This window comes from Sardina pilchardus, chromosome 11 (assembly GCF_963854185.1).
Source record: "Sardina pilchardus chromosome 11, fSarPil1.1, whole genome shotgun sequence".
Taxonomy (NCBI): Eukaryota; Metazoa; Chordata; class Actinopteri; order Clupeiformes; family Clupeidae; genus Sardina; species Sardina pilchardus.
Window position 1 is genome coordinate 4,805,144 of NC_085004.1, and position 18,349 is coordinate 4,823,492.

Below are 18,349 nucleotides of genomic sequence, written 5' to 3' on the forward strand. Positions count from 1 at the left end.
TGACATTCATACACAGAGACACACACACTCACACTCAACACACACACATATAATCTAAGGCACACATACGCAAACAGATACATACAAACACAAACAAACATAATCACACGCACACACACGCTCTCTATTACATACACATACACACGACACACACATGCAAACAGACGCAGACACTCTCTCTCTCACACGCACGCACGCACGCACACACGCACACACGCACACACGCACACACACACACACACACACACACACTGACACTGCACTGACAAACACCGAGAGACTCACACACACAGATTCTTTGAGACTCCCACCATCTGTACTGGCCTCTCAGGAACAATGCAATCTGTGGTGTGAGCTGAGCAGCGCCATCCGTCTCACCCAGGCGGCCATGCCATGCTGCATCACTGACAATTCCTCAAAGTTCTGCTGCTGCGCTGCAGCCACATGCTCATGAGTACACAAACCCATTTCATCTGCTGGTGCTGCACAGGTTGATTTCAAATTGTGTGACTACAAATGTACACTTATAACCTGGTCAGCCAAGAGCAGATGACCTGTCTGTCTCATTATTACAGTAAAGTGTGTGTCGTCACATCTGTGCTAGAGAAAACGGCCTTTCGATGAAATATCCAAATGACTTATCCACTGTAGCGTAGCAACTCTTCAGTTACTCAGAGCCCTGCTGTCCACATAACTGCAACATCCACACACGTGATATCTTGTTATGCTTCATTGAGATCTGTGGCCCAAACACTATCATCAGACCTGTTATTTACGTTGCTTTTCCTGGATACAAGCAGATGGTTTTCAAATGGAAGCTTCCTCGTCCAGGCTCCTGCTAGCACATGCTCTCTAGTCTGCAGCCCATCATGTTATCATGCCTCCGCTGTGCTCCTCTACCTCTGCATTAACACGGCTGATTTAACTGATGCCGTTTTTACAGGACACACATGTGTGTGTGTGTGTGGTTCACCACTGTTTGTTGTGTGTGTGTGTGAAGGTTTGGTTGTATGCCACTGGGTGCAGTCGCTCTGAAGTGTGTGATTGTATTTGTGAAGTAGAGCAGCAGACGGACGCGCTGATACGTTCGGACTGAACAGCTCTGCACGGGCATCTGTGGATTAACTGGCAGGCCAGGTTCAGCGTCGTGGCAGGACTCAGCCCTCTGGGTCACCCACAGTGATTGCTCAGTGAACCAATCGATTTGTGCTTCATGGGCGCTATGGCTGCGGAACCTATGGTGGGCGTTTTACACAGGCAGTGCAGCCCATAGAGGAGCAGATGGTAATTGGTGTCGGTGGTGTGGCCCTGGGGAATTATGGGGTTAAGACCAGCATGATGGCCGACTGTGGCGCGGATTTGGCTCACATGTGGCGTGGGTCTGGCGCTGATCTGGCCTGTCCTGTGAGTCCTCTGTCACTTTGCTCGGCGTATCTCAAAATGGATTTCTTAAGATATCTTTCAGTATAAGCCATAGTTTTAAACCATCAAATCCCTTTTAGACTTGAGAGTATGACAGTGTTTGAGTCATGAAATGGATTATTCGAGACATCCTCCAGTTTAGTTAAGACATAATCTTGAAGATGAATTAATCTCTCTCAGAGTTGAAACTGACACATTGTCTGCAGGGTCAAATGGATTAGTCTTTTAGTCTATATGGCCAGTGGCAGAAATGGCAAAGGAGCTCAGCTAACAGTAGCCACAAAAGTCGTGGGTTCAATTACCAACTGTCACCGTCTTGCCCTTGAGCAAGGCACTTAACCCCTGGCCCCTATAATTGGTAGTCGCTTTGGATAAAGGCGTTTGCTAAATGTATACATAAATAATTAAAGATATAACCACCAGCCGTTTCTCAGTTTTAATTAAATAACTAATCCAAAATCACCTTCAAAATCCCTCACATAAAACAATTGTACCTTTTCAATTTGAACACCATTGAAGATAATAGACACAAAGAAATAATCTGACATGACAACACCCCCCCCTCCCCCGCATCCCCCACCCCCACCCTTCTGATTCAGGTCAAAAGAAGATGAAAGGAGAAATGAATCTCAGTCAAAACAAAATGCCCTGACACCCCTCATTGGGCTGACCCAGATACAGCAAACTGTCCTCCGAGTGTTGATTTGCAGTAACACAGTTGTATAAATCATGAATGGACCTGTTTCCACGTCTCAACGTTGGCCCTCTTTTCCAGCCATCATCCTCATTATCGATAGCACAGTGTACTGAAACTCGCTCTCATGGAACTGTTGCCCCCATAATCGGCTTTGAAAACATTTGACCAAGCACAGACACCAGCAATTAGGCCTGTTGGAAATCTTCAGGGAAAAAGAGTGACATAAATAATAATGCATTTCATACAGCAACTATATTGAGCTGAACACTGTTCCAATATGTCACAAATGAAATGGCTTACATGACGGCCTTAAAAGGGTCTTTCAACTCCAGACCTTTAAGGAGGGAATCAGGCGACATTATAAGTTGCATCTTTCTTCTCTCTGAGCCAAGGAATGAAAGGGGGAGAAAATAGTCTTTGTAAATAGTTTCCTTGGAAACAGAGGAAAGAGAGGATTTTCTAGTTTGAACAGCTCAGCTTCCCATGACAGTATAGTGCTAGGAATAGATCCAACGTTTGCAGGACCCTGAAATCAAATCCCCTGTCCATTTAGAACCGTACTTTCAGAGTGAAATAGAAAATATATTGTATTTATGCACCTTAGCCAGTCAATCAATGTTATAATGTAGCAGTGTTATCGTTACTGGTAAACATAAAAGCAATATGTAAAGTCAGTGTAATATAATCTTATGGTGTATTACTGTAAAGCGGGCTGACGGAGAAGTCATGGTGTGTTAGGGCATGAGAGAGTGGTAGGGGGAACTCTATTAAAGCCACCACTGCAATTGGGATTAAGAACTTTCTTCAAGCAGCTGCTAAGGAAGAGCCCTCCTTGCCCTCACTATCTTCTCATCACAGTACAGTAAACCATGTTGACTAGTGGTGGATAGAATGTTCTTCTAATTACCAAAATATATGTAGGCGGGGGTGGTCTTAACAGTTGTGATCTTTATGAAGAGTGGAAGACACAAACGCAACCATGAAAGCATTTCCTCTGTGAAAGCAAGCACAGCATCAGATATAATCTCATTTCATGCCCCCCCCCCCCCCCCCCCACACACACACACACACCCCAACCCCAACCCCCTGCTCTGTGCCCCCCTGCTGAAGTGTCCCACTGTGGTTTGAGCTCACAGGCACACATAAGGAGTCTCCAGACCCACACAGCTGCAGGGGTGACTAGCTTTACTCAACGCCTCACTCCCCCACACTCAGACACACACCTCACACACTCCGACACACACCTCACACACTCAGAGCTGGCCCTGACGTGCTGTCCGTGCCACGGGCACCACAAGGAGTGATGCGCGTGCCACAGCTATGGTCCTGGCATCTAGGTATGGCGGGCATTGCGGGCGTGGACTGACCATATGGGGCCAGATAGGCATGCCATGCCACTCCAGATGGCCAGGCCTCAGCATTCGGAGCTCTGAGATGGGTGAGGCTGGACTAGATGACTGGAGAGGGCCTGTCCATGGTGATACTGTAGGTGCCCTAGAGTTACTGGATGCTGCAATAGGGTGAGGTCTCAGAGCCTTATCTCTGGGCTTCTGGAGTGATAATGCACTGAAGGAAAAACTTCAGCCATGCCATGAGATTTCATACAGCTAGTCGCTGGATGTGGTGGGATTATTTGTGTTGTGTGTTGTGCTGTTGTGTGTTTTAGCATGTGTGTTGTGTATACTTTGAGGGACATTTGAAATAAAAAGGAATATGGATTAGAGAAAGGACACGTTTGCATGTTATTGCTGATGTAAATGCATTATTATGTACTGTAGCCTATATGAGAGCATAAAGCAGCAAACAAAAAGAAACACTAATCGACACTAACATGATGCAAATTAAAAGCAAAAAAAAGGAAACTAGAACATGTCAGGTTTGAAACAGCAAATGTTAACACTAATGGATGGCAGTTTCCATGCCAACAAGGTTGTGCACAATTTCATGTGTAAGTAAACAGTGACTAAAATAATGGACGTGGAGGTTTGTGTCCGATTGTCTGCTGTCACTCCTGATGACTCAACTCTCCAAAGTAAAAGTCTCACAGCCCAGCGTGGCGCCGCTCCTGCTTTCCGTGCGATAACTGGCAGGCGGGCGCACCAAACGGAGAAACAAAAGGCAGCGCGTTAGGGAATCCCAGCGAACAGCTTTCTGGGTTTAACCTGTGTGAGGTGGAACCGTGGAGTGAGCAGATGTTCCCATCATGCTTCAGGAAGCACCGCCGCCCTGCCTTTCAAGTTGTCAGTTACACCATGAGAAGGGGAAAGGAAAACAGAAAAGCAAACAAAGGAAAAAACACAACTAAAGAAATAAATGCCTTATCTCAGCAACTCCCTTGAGTAGCAGACCGAAAAGCACAGACGGTGGAGGAGTGTACCGCGACCAGTGAGAGAGAGGATGTCACCGGAATCCCCCCCCGCCCCAAACTGTCCGCAGCATGAACCTGGGCTGCACAGGAGGACATGATGGGGCCTGCGTCTGATTAAATATGCAGACAGATTGCCATGGGGAGAGACAGTGTTGCGCACCATTCAGAGGTTTTCATCAAAACTGAGGATGCGTCCCTACTGAGGCATCAGACTAACACGTTTGCTCAAACTATCCATGTATATACATACAACACATAGCCCTATGCATACAGATTTATTTGCATACACACACACACACACACACACACACACACACACACCCTTGAACACTCAGACAAAGACCATTTGCACACTCTCATGGATGCACACATACAATTTACTAAGCCGTGCACCGCTGAAAATTGCTCTTGCCCTTGGTTCACCTGTCTGTCCTGTCCAGAAATTGAAGCGATTACTTCACGCTCTGGTTGACAGGAATCAAATAGTGGGGCTGTGCTTTGCGCCTTGCCGCTGTGGGAGGAGAACGAGGGGGGAGCATGATGCGCCCTGTTACCTGCGAGAGACAGCTCCACCTATACGGGGAATGAAGCATCCCAGCGTGTTTGTGTGCTCAACGCACACTATTGCCTCCATCCCTGAGTGGGTCATCACTCTCTTGAATGTCAGGATTGCACAGATGCTGCTGTTGTAGAGAAAGGGCAACCCAGGATTTCATTTCTGATATGATACCCAATGAAAGAGGGCCTCATAATGATATTTTGCCTGACTTTCATTGTATTACAGAAGTGTTTGGCGCAGAGACAGGCCGAGGCTCCTGATAACTGCATCAGATTTCACCTGTCATCTCTGATCACTGCATCCCTGCGCAGTGCCGCCAATTAAATCTCATCCACCAAGTGTCCAATATGCTTCTCAGACCTGTGTTGCTTAATTACAGCAGACAAGCAATTTCAGACCACCGTTTGAAAATTAACTTTGGATATTTTAACGCTGGGTTTTTATTGTTCTGGGATGGAGAGGGCATTCTGTTAATGTAGACAACTTAGAAATGATTTATGGTCCAGAGCCAGGCATAATATGGTCATTATATTTAATGGACATGCTTTCATTTTGTCTAATTCCCCATCAAACCAGTTTTTACTGGTTTAACATGCAGTACAGTAGCTTTTAGTCATCAGCTGCATCCCATGTGTGATTTCAACTCCATTTTAAAATGCATTCATGGTGACCCGTCCTCTCTCTAGAGATTGACTTGACATTCATGTCCAAATAGGGAGTGTCTATTAAAAATAGACAGTGTTTCTGGAAAATGAAATATGCATCATGAATTCTTCATGTCTGGCTCATTTCAAGCTACAGCATGTCTCTAGTTGCCATATAGACTGGAGCAATTGTCCCACCCCCCTTACTGATTCTTGCTGCTATAATTAGAATCGTCTCAGGCCCCAGTTTCAGCACGGCTTCTAGCAAAATGTCTGATCAAGGATCACAGAGTTGTATGATCAGATGTTCAGCATTCGGCTCACTGTTGAGCAGGATCCCACAGTTATCCACAGTCTCTCGCATCCATCTGGTGGCCTGGTAGAGACGCTTTTTTGTGCAGACCCTCAGAGCTATAACTAGGACTCGGAGGCACACAAACAAAAATCGGTTTGTAATCAATAGCAGCAGAAGTGAGAATTTTGTTGCTCCTTTACTTCATCCCAAACGGCTACAGGCTGAGTCGATAGAGAGAGAGAGAGAGAGAGAGAGAGAGAGACATAGAGAGAGAGAGGGGGGAGAGAGGGGAGAGAGACACAGAGAGAGAGAGAGACAAAGAGAGACAGAGAGAGAGAAAGAGTTGTTGTGTTTGTTCTGTTCTGCTGGGTGACAGTGACACAGGATATTGTTTTAGTGTGGGACAACTGAGAAGAGACACAACGCTGGCCTAATAGCACACTCCACAGTACCTTGTCCATGTCTGAGTATTTGGAGACATGAATATGGTTATGGTTATGGCTATTTGGCAGACGCCTTTGTCCAAAGCGACATACAAATAAAAACGATACAATCATTAATTTAACAGTGAACAATTTCAAAGTGTTGGTCAGACTACAGTAGGGAGAATAACATAAACATTAAACCATATCAATTCAAGCAATAACCTAATGAAAATAAACAATAATATAAAGGGAATAGCAAATAAACAATAAAGTCACTCAATCAATCATAACCTAAGATAGCAAGCATACTTGACAAATAGTTAGTCATGTCTGGTAATACTGCTGTGATCCCTTCAGCTCTGTCTCCAATACTAAACTGCTGTGTCTATGTTGTTAAAGGTAATGGATGTGTGCATTCAAAAGACTGTCGCGGTAGATGGATCTGAGTGTATTGTATTCCATTCCAGCGGACTTGCATTAGAAAATCTCCTTCAGGTAATTGGAGGTAGAAGCACAGAGTGAAGAGTGAGCCTTTTCAGGGAGAGCACTGCCTTTGTGTTGACTGATTTTCTTGTTCATTCAGAATGACAAATCCCTATCAGCCTGCTTGTCTTGTAATTGTTTAAGAGGGAAAAAAAGTACTAGAGACCATTTCACTTTCATTACGCCTTGGAAATTAGCAAGACTAAGGCACCTATCTGTAAACTAACTTCAGGAGGTACAGCCATCTCTGTCATGCTGGCAGAGGTTATGGCATCACCTTTGATGGAGGTTGAAAAAAAAGAAAAGAAAACGGGAACCAATTTCAATTTTTAAATTACTGAAACCAAAAGATGTTGTGAGCCACAAAGGCTGTTAGCACTCGTTGAGAACCACAACTGTTTTGAAGTGCTGGCCACAAGTAGACTGTATTGCGGCAAAAATGGGTACGTGGGTGGCTGCTCTCTCTCTCTCTCTCTCTCTGTCTTTCTTTCTCTCCCCTCACCTCTCTCTCCCCTCACCTCTCTCTCTCTTCCCTCTCTCTGTCTGTCACAGTGCTCCATGATGGTGGTTGCCCTGGTGCTTCATTTTTTCCCCAACAATTATAATCAGCAGCTGTGGTCTCCAATCTCCCTTTTAACCTTAATGCGGCTGAGTCAGGGGGTATTTGATTGAAGCCCTCTGCCAGGTTTATATAGGTGCGAAGCTGAAGCCAAATTGAAGTCGGATTGAATGTGAGCAAAGATCAGAGATGAGGCCATTTGTCGCCCGGCAGGGAGTGTGAAGGAGATTACTTGAAATAACTCCAAACATAAGAAATATTGGACCAAGAATGCTGCCAGATCATGCCGAGACAAATAGCCTCCTTCTCCACAGGTCAAGTTGGAACGGAGAATGCGTGCCCATTCACAGAGCCGAATTGAAGAGATGGATTTCCCATTTCGTTGCCCTTCCTCTCAACGCTGAAGAAGATGGCTGAAGCGCATTGGGATTTTCCTGTGTGTTTGGCCTTGCTTTCCCTTCCAATTACAGCATGCAGGCGCGACACAACACAAATGTACACAAAGAACATATCTGGAGTGGGGGGATACAGATGCATCTCTTTCCTCAGTGAATTCCCATTTTATAGCAGGAGAGGCAACAATGTCCCACAGCTACTCTTGGTTCCAGTTAATGAAAGCCACGGAAAGCCATCTTGAGCCTCACGCCCAAAGCTGTAGTACGCACTCTACCTTATTGCACGTCCAATCACTATGATCAGTGAACAGGGAATACACTCTGTCAGTCACCTCACCTCAATTACCATGGGCACGTTCGCACACACACCGGAGATGTTGCCAGATCTAGGCTCTGTGAGGTACAAACGGAAATATACCTGTATCTATAATGGCAGAGGTAAACATAGGCTAAGCCTTGTCTGGATCTTTGCCTTCATAGTGTTATTTTCATGACATTTGATAACAACAAGTTGTTGTTATCACAACACTAACATACTTTTTTCTTTGGCATGAAAAGGTATTTGAGATGTTGTAGCATTTGTCCTGCTTTGAAAAGAAACAAAATGTGTTTCTGGAAAAGAAATGCATCTGCAATGCATTTGGGTCAAGTGAACATGACAACATCTGGCACCTGGCGCCACTTTTGAGGAACAGGCATTCATTTTGGAATTGCCTACACAGTTTGACGAGAGAGAAAACGGAATGTGAAAGTACACTTGCTCAGGGAAGAGGAGATCAATTACTCTGATGTGGAGAGTGGACAATAAAGAAGGTGTAATGCATTTGACAGGTAGTTTTAGCACTTGCTATTCCCAATCAAACATGGCACACCATAAATAACACAGCAATGTATTTCGTGAAATAAAAGTGACTCTACTTTTTGCATCTGTAAAACATGAGCCTGTAAGAGAAGATGACAAAATATGTGCATGTATAAATGTGTTGTCAGTGTGTTTGAAGTACATTCTCTGAGCAAATTTGTGGTGTACGGTCACGCTCAGACATATTTGTGTTAATCTTTCACTTAAGTATTTGTATGTGACACAACATTAAAAGGTCTTGTAAATATTACTTCACGTGTCATCTGAATTACACTAAAGATGTGCTGAATAGGTCAGAGATGAATAGACATCCACCGCTTCGGAGAGAGAGGCTTGACAGAGACTGATATCTCTCTGCTGACAAGGATAAAGGCACCTGAGAGAGATTTCATTTGATGCCTTATCAGGGCAGCTTTCAGGATACATACTTAGGATGAGTGGGTTGCAATGTTGCCATGGAAATCCATTCTTTTCATTTTTCTCTTTTGGCTGTCACATTTCTTTGTGTTCGTGGCGCCCCCTAGTGGTTGTACATGAAACTACTCTAAAGTATTTGCGTATTCGAAATTAAGCTATGTTGCCACTTTGTGGACAATTTTAGTAAACAGAAAACATGACAAAAACTAAATATTTTCCTGAATCAACACGTGTCCTGTTAGTGATGGATAGAGAAAGAAAGAAAGAAAGAAAGAAAGAAAGAAAGAAAGAAAGAAAGAAAGAAAGAAAGAAAGAAAGATGTCCCAACAAGCCAATAAGTGGCAGATCATAGGCTAGGCTACTGCAAATGTAGTAGGCTATACTTTATCATTCAGTAATCTGTCTATCGGCATATGCATAAATTAGTGACGTGTCATAATGTTGTTGATGTCTAGGCTACATTATGCGACAGAATATCAGAGACCGTCCACTGTGGACTCTGATATTAGGCTAATTTCCTGAAAGAAGACTACATTTCCCAAGAATAACTGCGAATCCAAGATGGCAGCCTGCGTGATTGTCACACTGAATTTTACTGAGCACTTGAAACCTTCAAGAAACGCTTCTAATTAAATTGATTTACTAAAATTGTCAACGATAAGCATTAGCGATACGGAATGCCTTTCTGATATCGGGCTCCTGTTATCTCAGACATCCCCGAGTAGTTTTATGCTAAGGTTACACAAGGAGAGAGAGCTGTCAAAGTGTTAGCTGGGATTAGCTGCCTTGGCTTGTCATTATGGTAGCTAGGTAGCAAACGCTCAAAACATGCAGTTACTTATATTTAATAATCGTGGGCAGGTTATGCCCTTGATGACACGTTTTCTTGATTTGAAAATATGCACGATTAGAAGACGTAGGCCTATTCAGGCTTACAGTACCGTATGCACACTGATTAGGCACCGGTGGATGAAAAGTGCAGTGGTGTATCTACCAGAACAGCTTTCCAAAGGTTACAGCTCCAGTGTCGAAAAGGTAGGCTATGCCTAATACAATGTACAAGTCTCAATGTGTGCACTTTCAACTGAGTTAAAGGAACACTTCACCGTTTTTTCATATTAAGCTATGTTATTCCCCTAATTAAGACGAGTTGATACAGTACATACCTCTCACGTTTCAATGCGTGCACTCACTGGCTCTGGCGCGCGCCGCAACTTTGATAGCACTTAGCTAACCCAATGCATTCATTAGGATCCAAACAGAGATGAAGTTAGAAGCGACCAAACACCTCCATGTTTTCCCCTATTAAAATACAGTTACACGAGTAGTCACACGACCAAGTATGGTGAGACAAAATAAAACGTGGTGCATTTCTAAGCAGGTAAGAGGGATAACTATATTGTGTGGCGCAGTAATATCCTCACTCTTGCACTTTCAGTTTCACTTTGGAGTGAGGATATTACTGCGCAGAGTCTAAGTGCTCCCAATTTTATTCCCCACCACGTTTTATTTCGTTATAATATGAAAAAACGGTGAAGTGTTCCTTTAATGTTCCTATCCATGCAATTGAATGGTTTGGCAGTGTTTTGAGTGTGTCTTCTCACTTCATCCCTATAGGGAGGCATTGACATGTCGAAGTTCCCTGTCGACAAGATAAGGAATTTCAGTATCATCGCCCACATCGATCACGGGAAGAGCACATTAGCTGACAGGCTATTGGAGATAACAGGTGAGTGCTGGTTGAATCGTTTTCAGATTTCTTTGACTCCAAATAACCTCAAATTATTGAGACAGTTGCAACATTTGTTTGAGACTGCATAAAAGTGAGCAATTAATAAAGCTTCAGAAGTATGTTGATGCACGTATAGGGGAGTAGGTCTATCTGTATAATGTCAAACAAACTCAGAAAAATGATAGTGGTAATTATGTAACTCCACATGTAATGCCTTTCCCCACAGTCCAAACACACTGACTTGAGTTTTTTCTTTTGTTGTTAGGGGCCATTGTAAAAACTGAGAAAAATAAGCAAGTGCTTGATAAGCTACAGGTGGAGCGTGAGAGAGGCATCACAGTCAAGGCCCAAACTGCCTCCTTGTTCTACAAACACCAAGATGAAACATACCTACTCAATCTCATTGACACACCAGTAAGTCCTTGTTTAGACAAAATAGTTACATTTTTCTTATGCGTTGACTCTGGCATTTCATGACACTGTGCTCTTTGTTAAGGGTCATGTTGACTTCAGCTATGAAGTGTCACGGTCCATTTCTGCTTGCCAAGGAGTTCTTCTTGTTGTTGATGCCAACCAGGTGAGTTATGAACACAGATTATAGTGTAGCCTATAAATAAGGTATAGGTTGTGTGTGTGTGTGTGTGTGTGTGTGTGTATATACACAAGTATTTCCTTCACTATTTTTAGAGACCATATGTTGACTATTACTGATGCATTTGAACTTCTAAACAGATCTGTAGAAATGTAAAATAATTCTAAATAGGAAATGGCTTGTCAGATTGTCTCAATACTGGGGCATTGGGTTTTTGGAGTTATGATATGAGAATTCATCATATGGATGTCTTTCCACATACTCTGTGCCCAGATACAGATTTGTTGTAGCCTGGTTTACACCAGACTGCTTCTCAAATCTCAGTTGAGACTGGGGTATGTGGGAAGGTCTGGGAAGTGTTCACTGATTTACAATTTCCAGGGGTGTTACCAGCAATGAAATTAAACTTAACAACAAATCGTTACAAGAGATATTTTTTTGTAAACAAAGGTTTTAAATGCAGTTCCACATTCATGTCTGTTATTGTTAAGAAATCCAATTTCCGTTAAGGCAGAGGGGTAGAGGAAAGTGGTAGGGCTACCCCTCCAAACGAAGATCAGAGGCACACTCCAAACGGAGGGGTATGAGCAGGGGGAAGGGGAAAAGGTGTAGGGGAAGGGGTAGGGGTAGAAATTAGAAATGGGATTGGCCCATAAGCACTAGTACCATGTTAGGTCCATATGGCTGCACATGCTAGATGGCACTACAGGACATCTGCATCAGAGAGAAATATATGACCATCAGAAACATGTGCTCATCATCCTTCTAGTTGTATTACATGAGGGGGGTTGGTCATTGTTTCATTACTATGGATATTTGCTTTCATGGTCCCATAGTATGTTGTCAGTTACTGTAGGTATTCATGAAAATGTGTTGTGTATTGTTTTAATTGTATTTTCTTTTTTAGAAGCAATCTGTTAAATGCTAATAGCATTTAGTGTTCAGAGCAGTTGAATGAGAATGGCTTTTTTGTATTAGGCCTATGAAAAGTGCTGTTAAAACAAGATTTCATGAATTGATTTATTTCTTGCTTCAAGGGGATTCAAGCTCAGACGGTGGCCAACTTCTACTTGGCATTTGAGGCCCAGCTTGCTATCATCCCGGTTATAAACAAGGTACACAGGTGATGTTATTCAAATGCCTACCGCTGATCGATTACAAAGCTGTCATGTAATTGCTGACGTTTGTTTTTCCGCTATTCTCAGATTGACCTTAAAAACGCTGATCCGGAGAGGGTGGAGAAGCAGATTGAGAAGGTCTTTGACATCCCAAAGGAGGAGTGCATTAGGGTGAGTGCGTTTGGACCAGGCCTTTAAAAGCCCATTTGTGTGCCTGCCAACTCGGCTGACTCCTCTTGTCTGGGTTGCTCTGTTGTCTGTAGATCTCTGCCAAGCAGGGCACTAATGTCGAACAAGTTCTCCAGGAGGTCGTGAAAAGGATCCCCCCGTAAGTCATGTTCTTCTGATAATCTCAGTGTAATCATGAAAAGTTACAAAAGTGTGTGTGTGTGTGTGTGTGTGTGTGTGTGTGTGTGTGTGTGTGTGTGTGTGTGTGTGTGTGTGTGTGTGTGTGTGTGTGTGTGTGTGTGTGTGTGTGTGTGTGTGTGTGTGTGTGTGTGTGTGCGCGCGCGCGTGCGTGCGTTGAGTGAAAGAGGTTAGGTTAGATTTGTTGCAATCATTTTCTCACTTTCATCATTATAGAAAGCTTGTAGGCAGTTGTAGGCAAGCAAGTGTACAAATTGTGCTTTAGAGGTGAATGGTATCCTTGCACCACTAGACAGTACTGCTGTCCCAGATCCCTTTCGGCTCTAAGGTTATTGTGTGGGATTCCTCAACAGAGAAAAGCCCAGCCCAGCCCAGCAGATGTTCAGGCGTTTACTATAGCAGCTACAAACAGGTCTAATCACTCTCTGTGTAATTGTGATTGAGACACTTTAGTGACTCCCCTAACCCAGACTATAATGTCTTGCAGACCTTAATGACTAGAGTGAAAGTGTGTTCTGACAATGCTATGAATTACTCTCAGCCCTGGTTAAGTGGCACTTAATGAGTATGTTGCAAGTTGCAATTCTGCTGGAATTTTAGTTATTGCATATATGTAGAGATGTTAGACAGGTATGCTTTTAACCTATGTCAGAGCTGCAGGCTCTTAAAAAACCTCAGGGGCGAAAATGCTAGAATTTGTTTTGAAACTAACACCTCAGGACATCCATAAGCATGCTGACATCACTCCTGTTTTTGTCTGTCCCCATCAAAGGCCCACTGCCAAAAAGGAGGATCCCCTCCGAGCCTTAGTGTTTGACTCCACGTTTGACCACTACAGGGGGGTCATCGCCAACATTGCTCTCTTTGGGGGCCGAGTGTCTAAAGGGGATAAGATTGCGTCTGCCCACTTGGGTAAAACCTACGAAGTGAATGAGCTTGGTATCCTGAGACCTGATGAGCGTCCTACAAACACACTGTGAGCATTTCATATTCACTGCACATTTGTTGTTGTTTGTTGTTGAATTTTCTCTGCCATCATTGCAAAACTAATGTAATATGGGATATTGCCACAGATGTAATTTGACTATTGGCACCACAGCCATTCTTATACTGTTATAATGTTGTTATTCTACTACGCTCTCAAATTGTTGATATAATTTATTACTAAATGGCTGATAGATTACAAAATGAATTGACTATTTTACATTGAGACTATTTGATGTTTCCTCCTTCCCTCTCCCTAGGTATGCGGGTCAGGTGGGATATATCATTGCTGGGATGAAAGAGGTTAAAGAAGCTCAAATTGGAGACACGCTTTATCACCATAAACAACCGGTGGAACCCCTGCCAGGATTCAAACCAGCCAAAGCCATGGTATTCGCTGGTATGGACCAACACTTTTATTTAAGACTTTCAGCCAATCAGATGTGGTTAACGTTTACTTCTGACTTTTATTGTTTAGTACAATTCAGTAGGGACTTGAGGTGATGGTACCCTCATTTTGTAGTGATGTGTCTAAATGTAGCGTGGATCAATGGAGGAGAACTCGCACACCATTAGTTACCGTTGTAGAAGATGAGTTGTTTAATCCAGTGTTTTTCAACCACTGTGCCGTGGCACACTAGTGTGCCGTGACACATTGTTAGGTGTGCCGTGGGAAATTATCATAAGTTTATCATATTATTATAAGTGGTCTAAAAAAGAGTGAATAGACATCATTTTCTTTGTGTTCATTTCATTCCTATTCAAGGCACTTTGACAAGAATGACTTGATATCGTTAATGCGGGCTACAGATTTTTATTTAATTTCATTTTCCATAAAATTTCATTTTATTTAAAATTTTCGGCTGGTGGTGTGCCTCAGGATTTTTTCAATGACAAAAGTGTGCCTTGGCTCGAAAAAGGTTGAAAAACACTGGTTTAATCCATCCCAAAAAATAAATAAAGTGAAAAAAGTGCTACCGAGTGAGGACCGAAACGTTTGTTTTTCACTCTGATGATTTTAATGGGGGGAAATGGGACAGGCCTGTGTGTAGAGTAAGTACGTACAGTGAGAGTGTAGAGTCAGTGTGCTGTAGAGTAAGTGTGTATAAGTGTGCTGTAGAGTAAGTGTGCTGTATAGTACACGTAAGTAAACACACTGGCTGTAGAGTAAGTGTGCTGTAGAGTAAACACACTGTAGAGTAAGCATGGCTGTGCTTGTGCTTATGCGTGTGCAGGGATGTACCCCACGGACCAGTCTGAGTACATGGCCTTGCGGGGGGCCGTGGAGAAGCTGACCCTCAATGACTCCAGTGTGACGGTGCAAAGAGACAGCAGTCTGGCTTTGGGTGCCGGATGGAGGTTTGGACACACGCACACACACACACACATACACACACACACACACACACACACCGGCTGGGGTTTTGGCACACATTTCATATGCCAGCAACTCTCAGCTCCACTCCAGAGAGATTCACTGCAAAATATACACATGTGTACACACACACACACACACTGGCTGGAGGTTTGAGCAACATTTTATATGCCAGCAACTCTCAGCTCTGCCCCAGAGGGAGATTCACTGCAAAACATGCGTGCGCGCACACACACACACACACACACACACACACACACACACACACACACACACACACACACACACACACACACAGACACACACAGACACACACACGCCAAAGGTTTCCCCATCCTCTCCTGCTCTGCATGACTAAAGTAATCATCATGGCTGCTGCTGATTAGCTACCTATTCCAAGAGGCTCAGCAGGTAGAAATGGACATCAAACTGTGCAGGGGCCCTCCTGGCTAGATACCCCCCCACACACACGACCCCCCTACATGCTGTTAGGACCGCAATGGGTAGAGGGCAGTAGCGGACTCTGTTTAGCAAACGAAGCCAAGGCTGCCTAAAGCCCATTTATCAGCCATCAGCCATCCTTGGCCCTCGTCTCACCTAAAGGCCCATGCCTATGACTGCCCTACCATGGCCTGTTGTGGTCCCCTTACCTGGATTCCTGGCCCACACATCCTAGTGACCCATTACTTTCCTTAATACAATTTCTAATCCCTATGGTTTTTTCCCTACACTGGACTATTTGAACTTTCTGACACTAAAATGACCTTACTCTACTGTAATTGACCCTAGGCAGGTGGGTTGGGTCCTTGAATCGTGGATCTGTCCGAGGTTTCTGAGTTTTTCTGAGTTTTTCCTCGCCCCTGTTACTCATGGGCTCTCACTGAATGTTTAACACACTGTAAAGTTGAAGTATATGCTGTATGTGGGGCCTCAGTGGGATGTCCTCTTCCCCCTGTTAGATTGGGCTTTCTGGGCCTGCTGCATATGGAGGTGTTTAACCAACGCTTGGAGCAGGAGTACAACGCCTCGGTCATCGTGACGGCACCCACTGTGCCTTACAAAGCGGTCCTCACCGCGGCCAAGCTCATTAAGGTAAGCCTGGCCGTGGGCAACAGTGAGTAGCCACCTCAGCAGCCAGGTGGTGGTGGCATCACAGCTGGTGCACTATCAGTCTTTAATAACTCCACCATGGGGTGTTACTTACACGCTCAGCATGTCACTAGAACATTGAAAAGAAAATGTAGAAATAGGAGGCTCACCTTTCACTTAAAAAGCATAAAAGAAAATCCAAAACAAGTGTGTATTTTTGATATGATGGATAAATAAGTGAGTGAACGTGTACACCATGACCACTGTTCCCTACACAAAGCCACCCTAATGATCTTCTGTTCTTGTCTCTCTGTAGGAGTATGGGCAAGAGGAAATCACCATAGTGAATCCTGCCCAGTTCCCCGACAAGTCTCTGGTGTCAGAGTACCTGGAACCAATGGTTCTTGGCACCATTATTGCCCCTGATGATTTCACTGGCAAAATTATGACAATGTGCCTGGTAAAGCCTCCCCCTTCCTTCTGTCATTTAATGACGCTGTTTTCAAAACAAAGAGCAAATCTGTGTGTGTGTGTGTGGTAGGTAGAGAAGTACCTGGTGCTTTTTGGTACTTCTAATACAAGAGTAATATATTTCACATCAACTGGTTATTGTGATTATTTGATTTATTGTTGTCATCATTTTTTAAATCTTGTACTTGTAATTGGGGAACTAATGATCTGATTTCTGATTCCTGTAGAATCGCAGAGCTACTCAAAAGAACATGATTTACATTGATGAGCACCGAGTCATGATGAAGTACATCTTTCCCCTCAATGAGATTGTGGTGGATTTCTACGACAGTCTCAAGTCGATGTCCTCAGGATACGCTAGGTGAGTACAGTTAAGACTGTCAGCCTCACCCGCTACCATGCTGTGTGGCCGTATCCAAACATACCCCTCTGTATTTGTGCAGTTTTGACTACGAGGACGCCGGCTATCAGACGGCGAATTTGATTAAGATGGACTTCCTCTTAAATGGGAGACCAGTGGAGGAACTCACCACCATTGTGCACAAGTAAGGACATTCAGACCCCCCCCACACCCCACCCCACTTTTCCACAGTGACTGACCTCATGTCCAGAGTGATTTTGTATAGACGTAATTGACTCATTTAAAGCCATGCAATAAATGGTATGCTACTGTGCATTATGTCTAAAGAAAGACAAGAGTGTTTGTATTCAAGTAACTGAGATGTTACTCACCCCAACCACACACACTCACCCCTCTTTCTCCTGTGAATTGGTGTCCTGTTCTCAGAGACAAGGCCTACAGCATGGGAAAGGCCATGTGTGAACGGCTGAAGGACTCCATTCCCAGGCAGATGTTTGAGATTGCTGTCCAGGCGGCCATTGGGAGTAAGGTCATCGCTAGAGAAACGTGAGTGTGGTTCAAGGTGTGGCCAATCAGACAAAGCTACGTTGTGTGAGAACTACAACACCAATTTCTCTTTTACTTATTGTAGGATCAAAGCATACAAGAAGAATGTTTTGGCAAAATGTGTAAGTACTTTCCAAATGTACCTTTTGATAAATAAATTGATTAATTAATAATGCATATGAATGGTTTGTGTCTGACACATGATACAACTTTATGTTGTTCTACAGTATGGAGGAGACATCACACGAAAAATGAAACTGCTGAAAAAGCAGTCAGAGGGGAAGAAGAAGATGCGTCGCATTGGGAATGTAGAGGTCCCCAAAGATGCATTTATTAACGTTTTAAAACGGAAGGACAAATAACACATTAAAGAAGGATGTTCTCAAGATGCGCTCTATCACAGAACCACTGTGCATGATGCAATGGAACATGACCTCTGAACTTTGACATCATCATATGATGTGCTGATGAGGCTGCTCCTTTGAGGTCAACAACATGCAGAATTGGACACCCTGATAGGATCTGAGGTGTAGCAGCATAATACTGTATTTAAATGACCGCTACAAAAGATCCACTTGGAGCCGTGTCA

The 18,349-nt window shown here is 43.7% G+C and overlaps 1 protein-coding gene across 1 annotated transcript; it reads left to right on the forward strand.

Annotated features, from left to right (window-relative positions):
- Positions 1 to 9,695: 9,695 nt before the first annotated feature.
- On the forward strand, positions 9,696 to 18,238 carry guf1 (GTP binding elongation factor GUF1). The gene is made up of 17 exons (XM_062548512.1): positions 9,696 to 10,161; positions 10,744 to 10,855; positions 11,124 to 11,272; positions 11,355 to 11,435; positions 12,488 to 12,565; positions 12,656 to 12,739; positions 12,832 to 12,896; positions 13,707 to 13,910; positions 14,179 to 14,318; positions 15,154 to 15,277; positions 16,253 to 16,385; positions 16,699 to 16,842; positions 17,081 to 17,214; positions 17,297 to 17,398; positions 17,641 to 17,760; positions 17,846 to 17,882; positions 17,988 to 18,238. The coding sequence occupies exons 1-17, from the start codon at positions 9,955 to 9,957 to the stop codon at positions 18,120 to 18,122; spliced, it is 2,049 nt and encodes a 682-aa protein (XP_062404496.1). The 5' UTR covers positions 9,696 to 9,954; the 3' UTR covers positions 18,123 to 18,238.
- Positions 18,239 to 18,349: the final 111 nt, after the last annotated feature.

Bases quoted from the DNA above. Each gene is read 5' to 3' on its own strand.
- guf1 (XM_062548512.1), top strand. From the start codon at position 9,955: ATGCAGTTACTTATATTTAATAATCGTGGGCAGGTTATGCCCTTGATG. The intron at 12,566-12,655 runs GTACACAGGTGA...CGCTATTCTCAG, and splicing joins TCATCCCGGTTATAAACAAG to ATTGACCTTAAAAACGCTGA. The intron at 17,883-17,987 runs GTAAGTACTTTC...GTTGTTCTACAG, and splicing joins AGAATGTTTTGGCAAAATGT to TATGGAGGAGACATCACACG.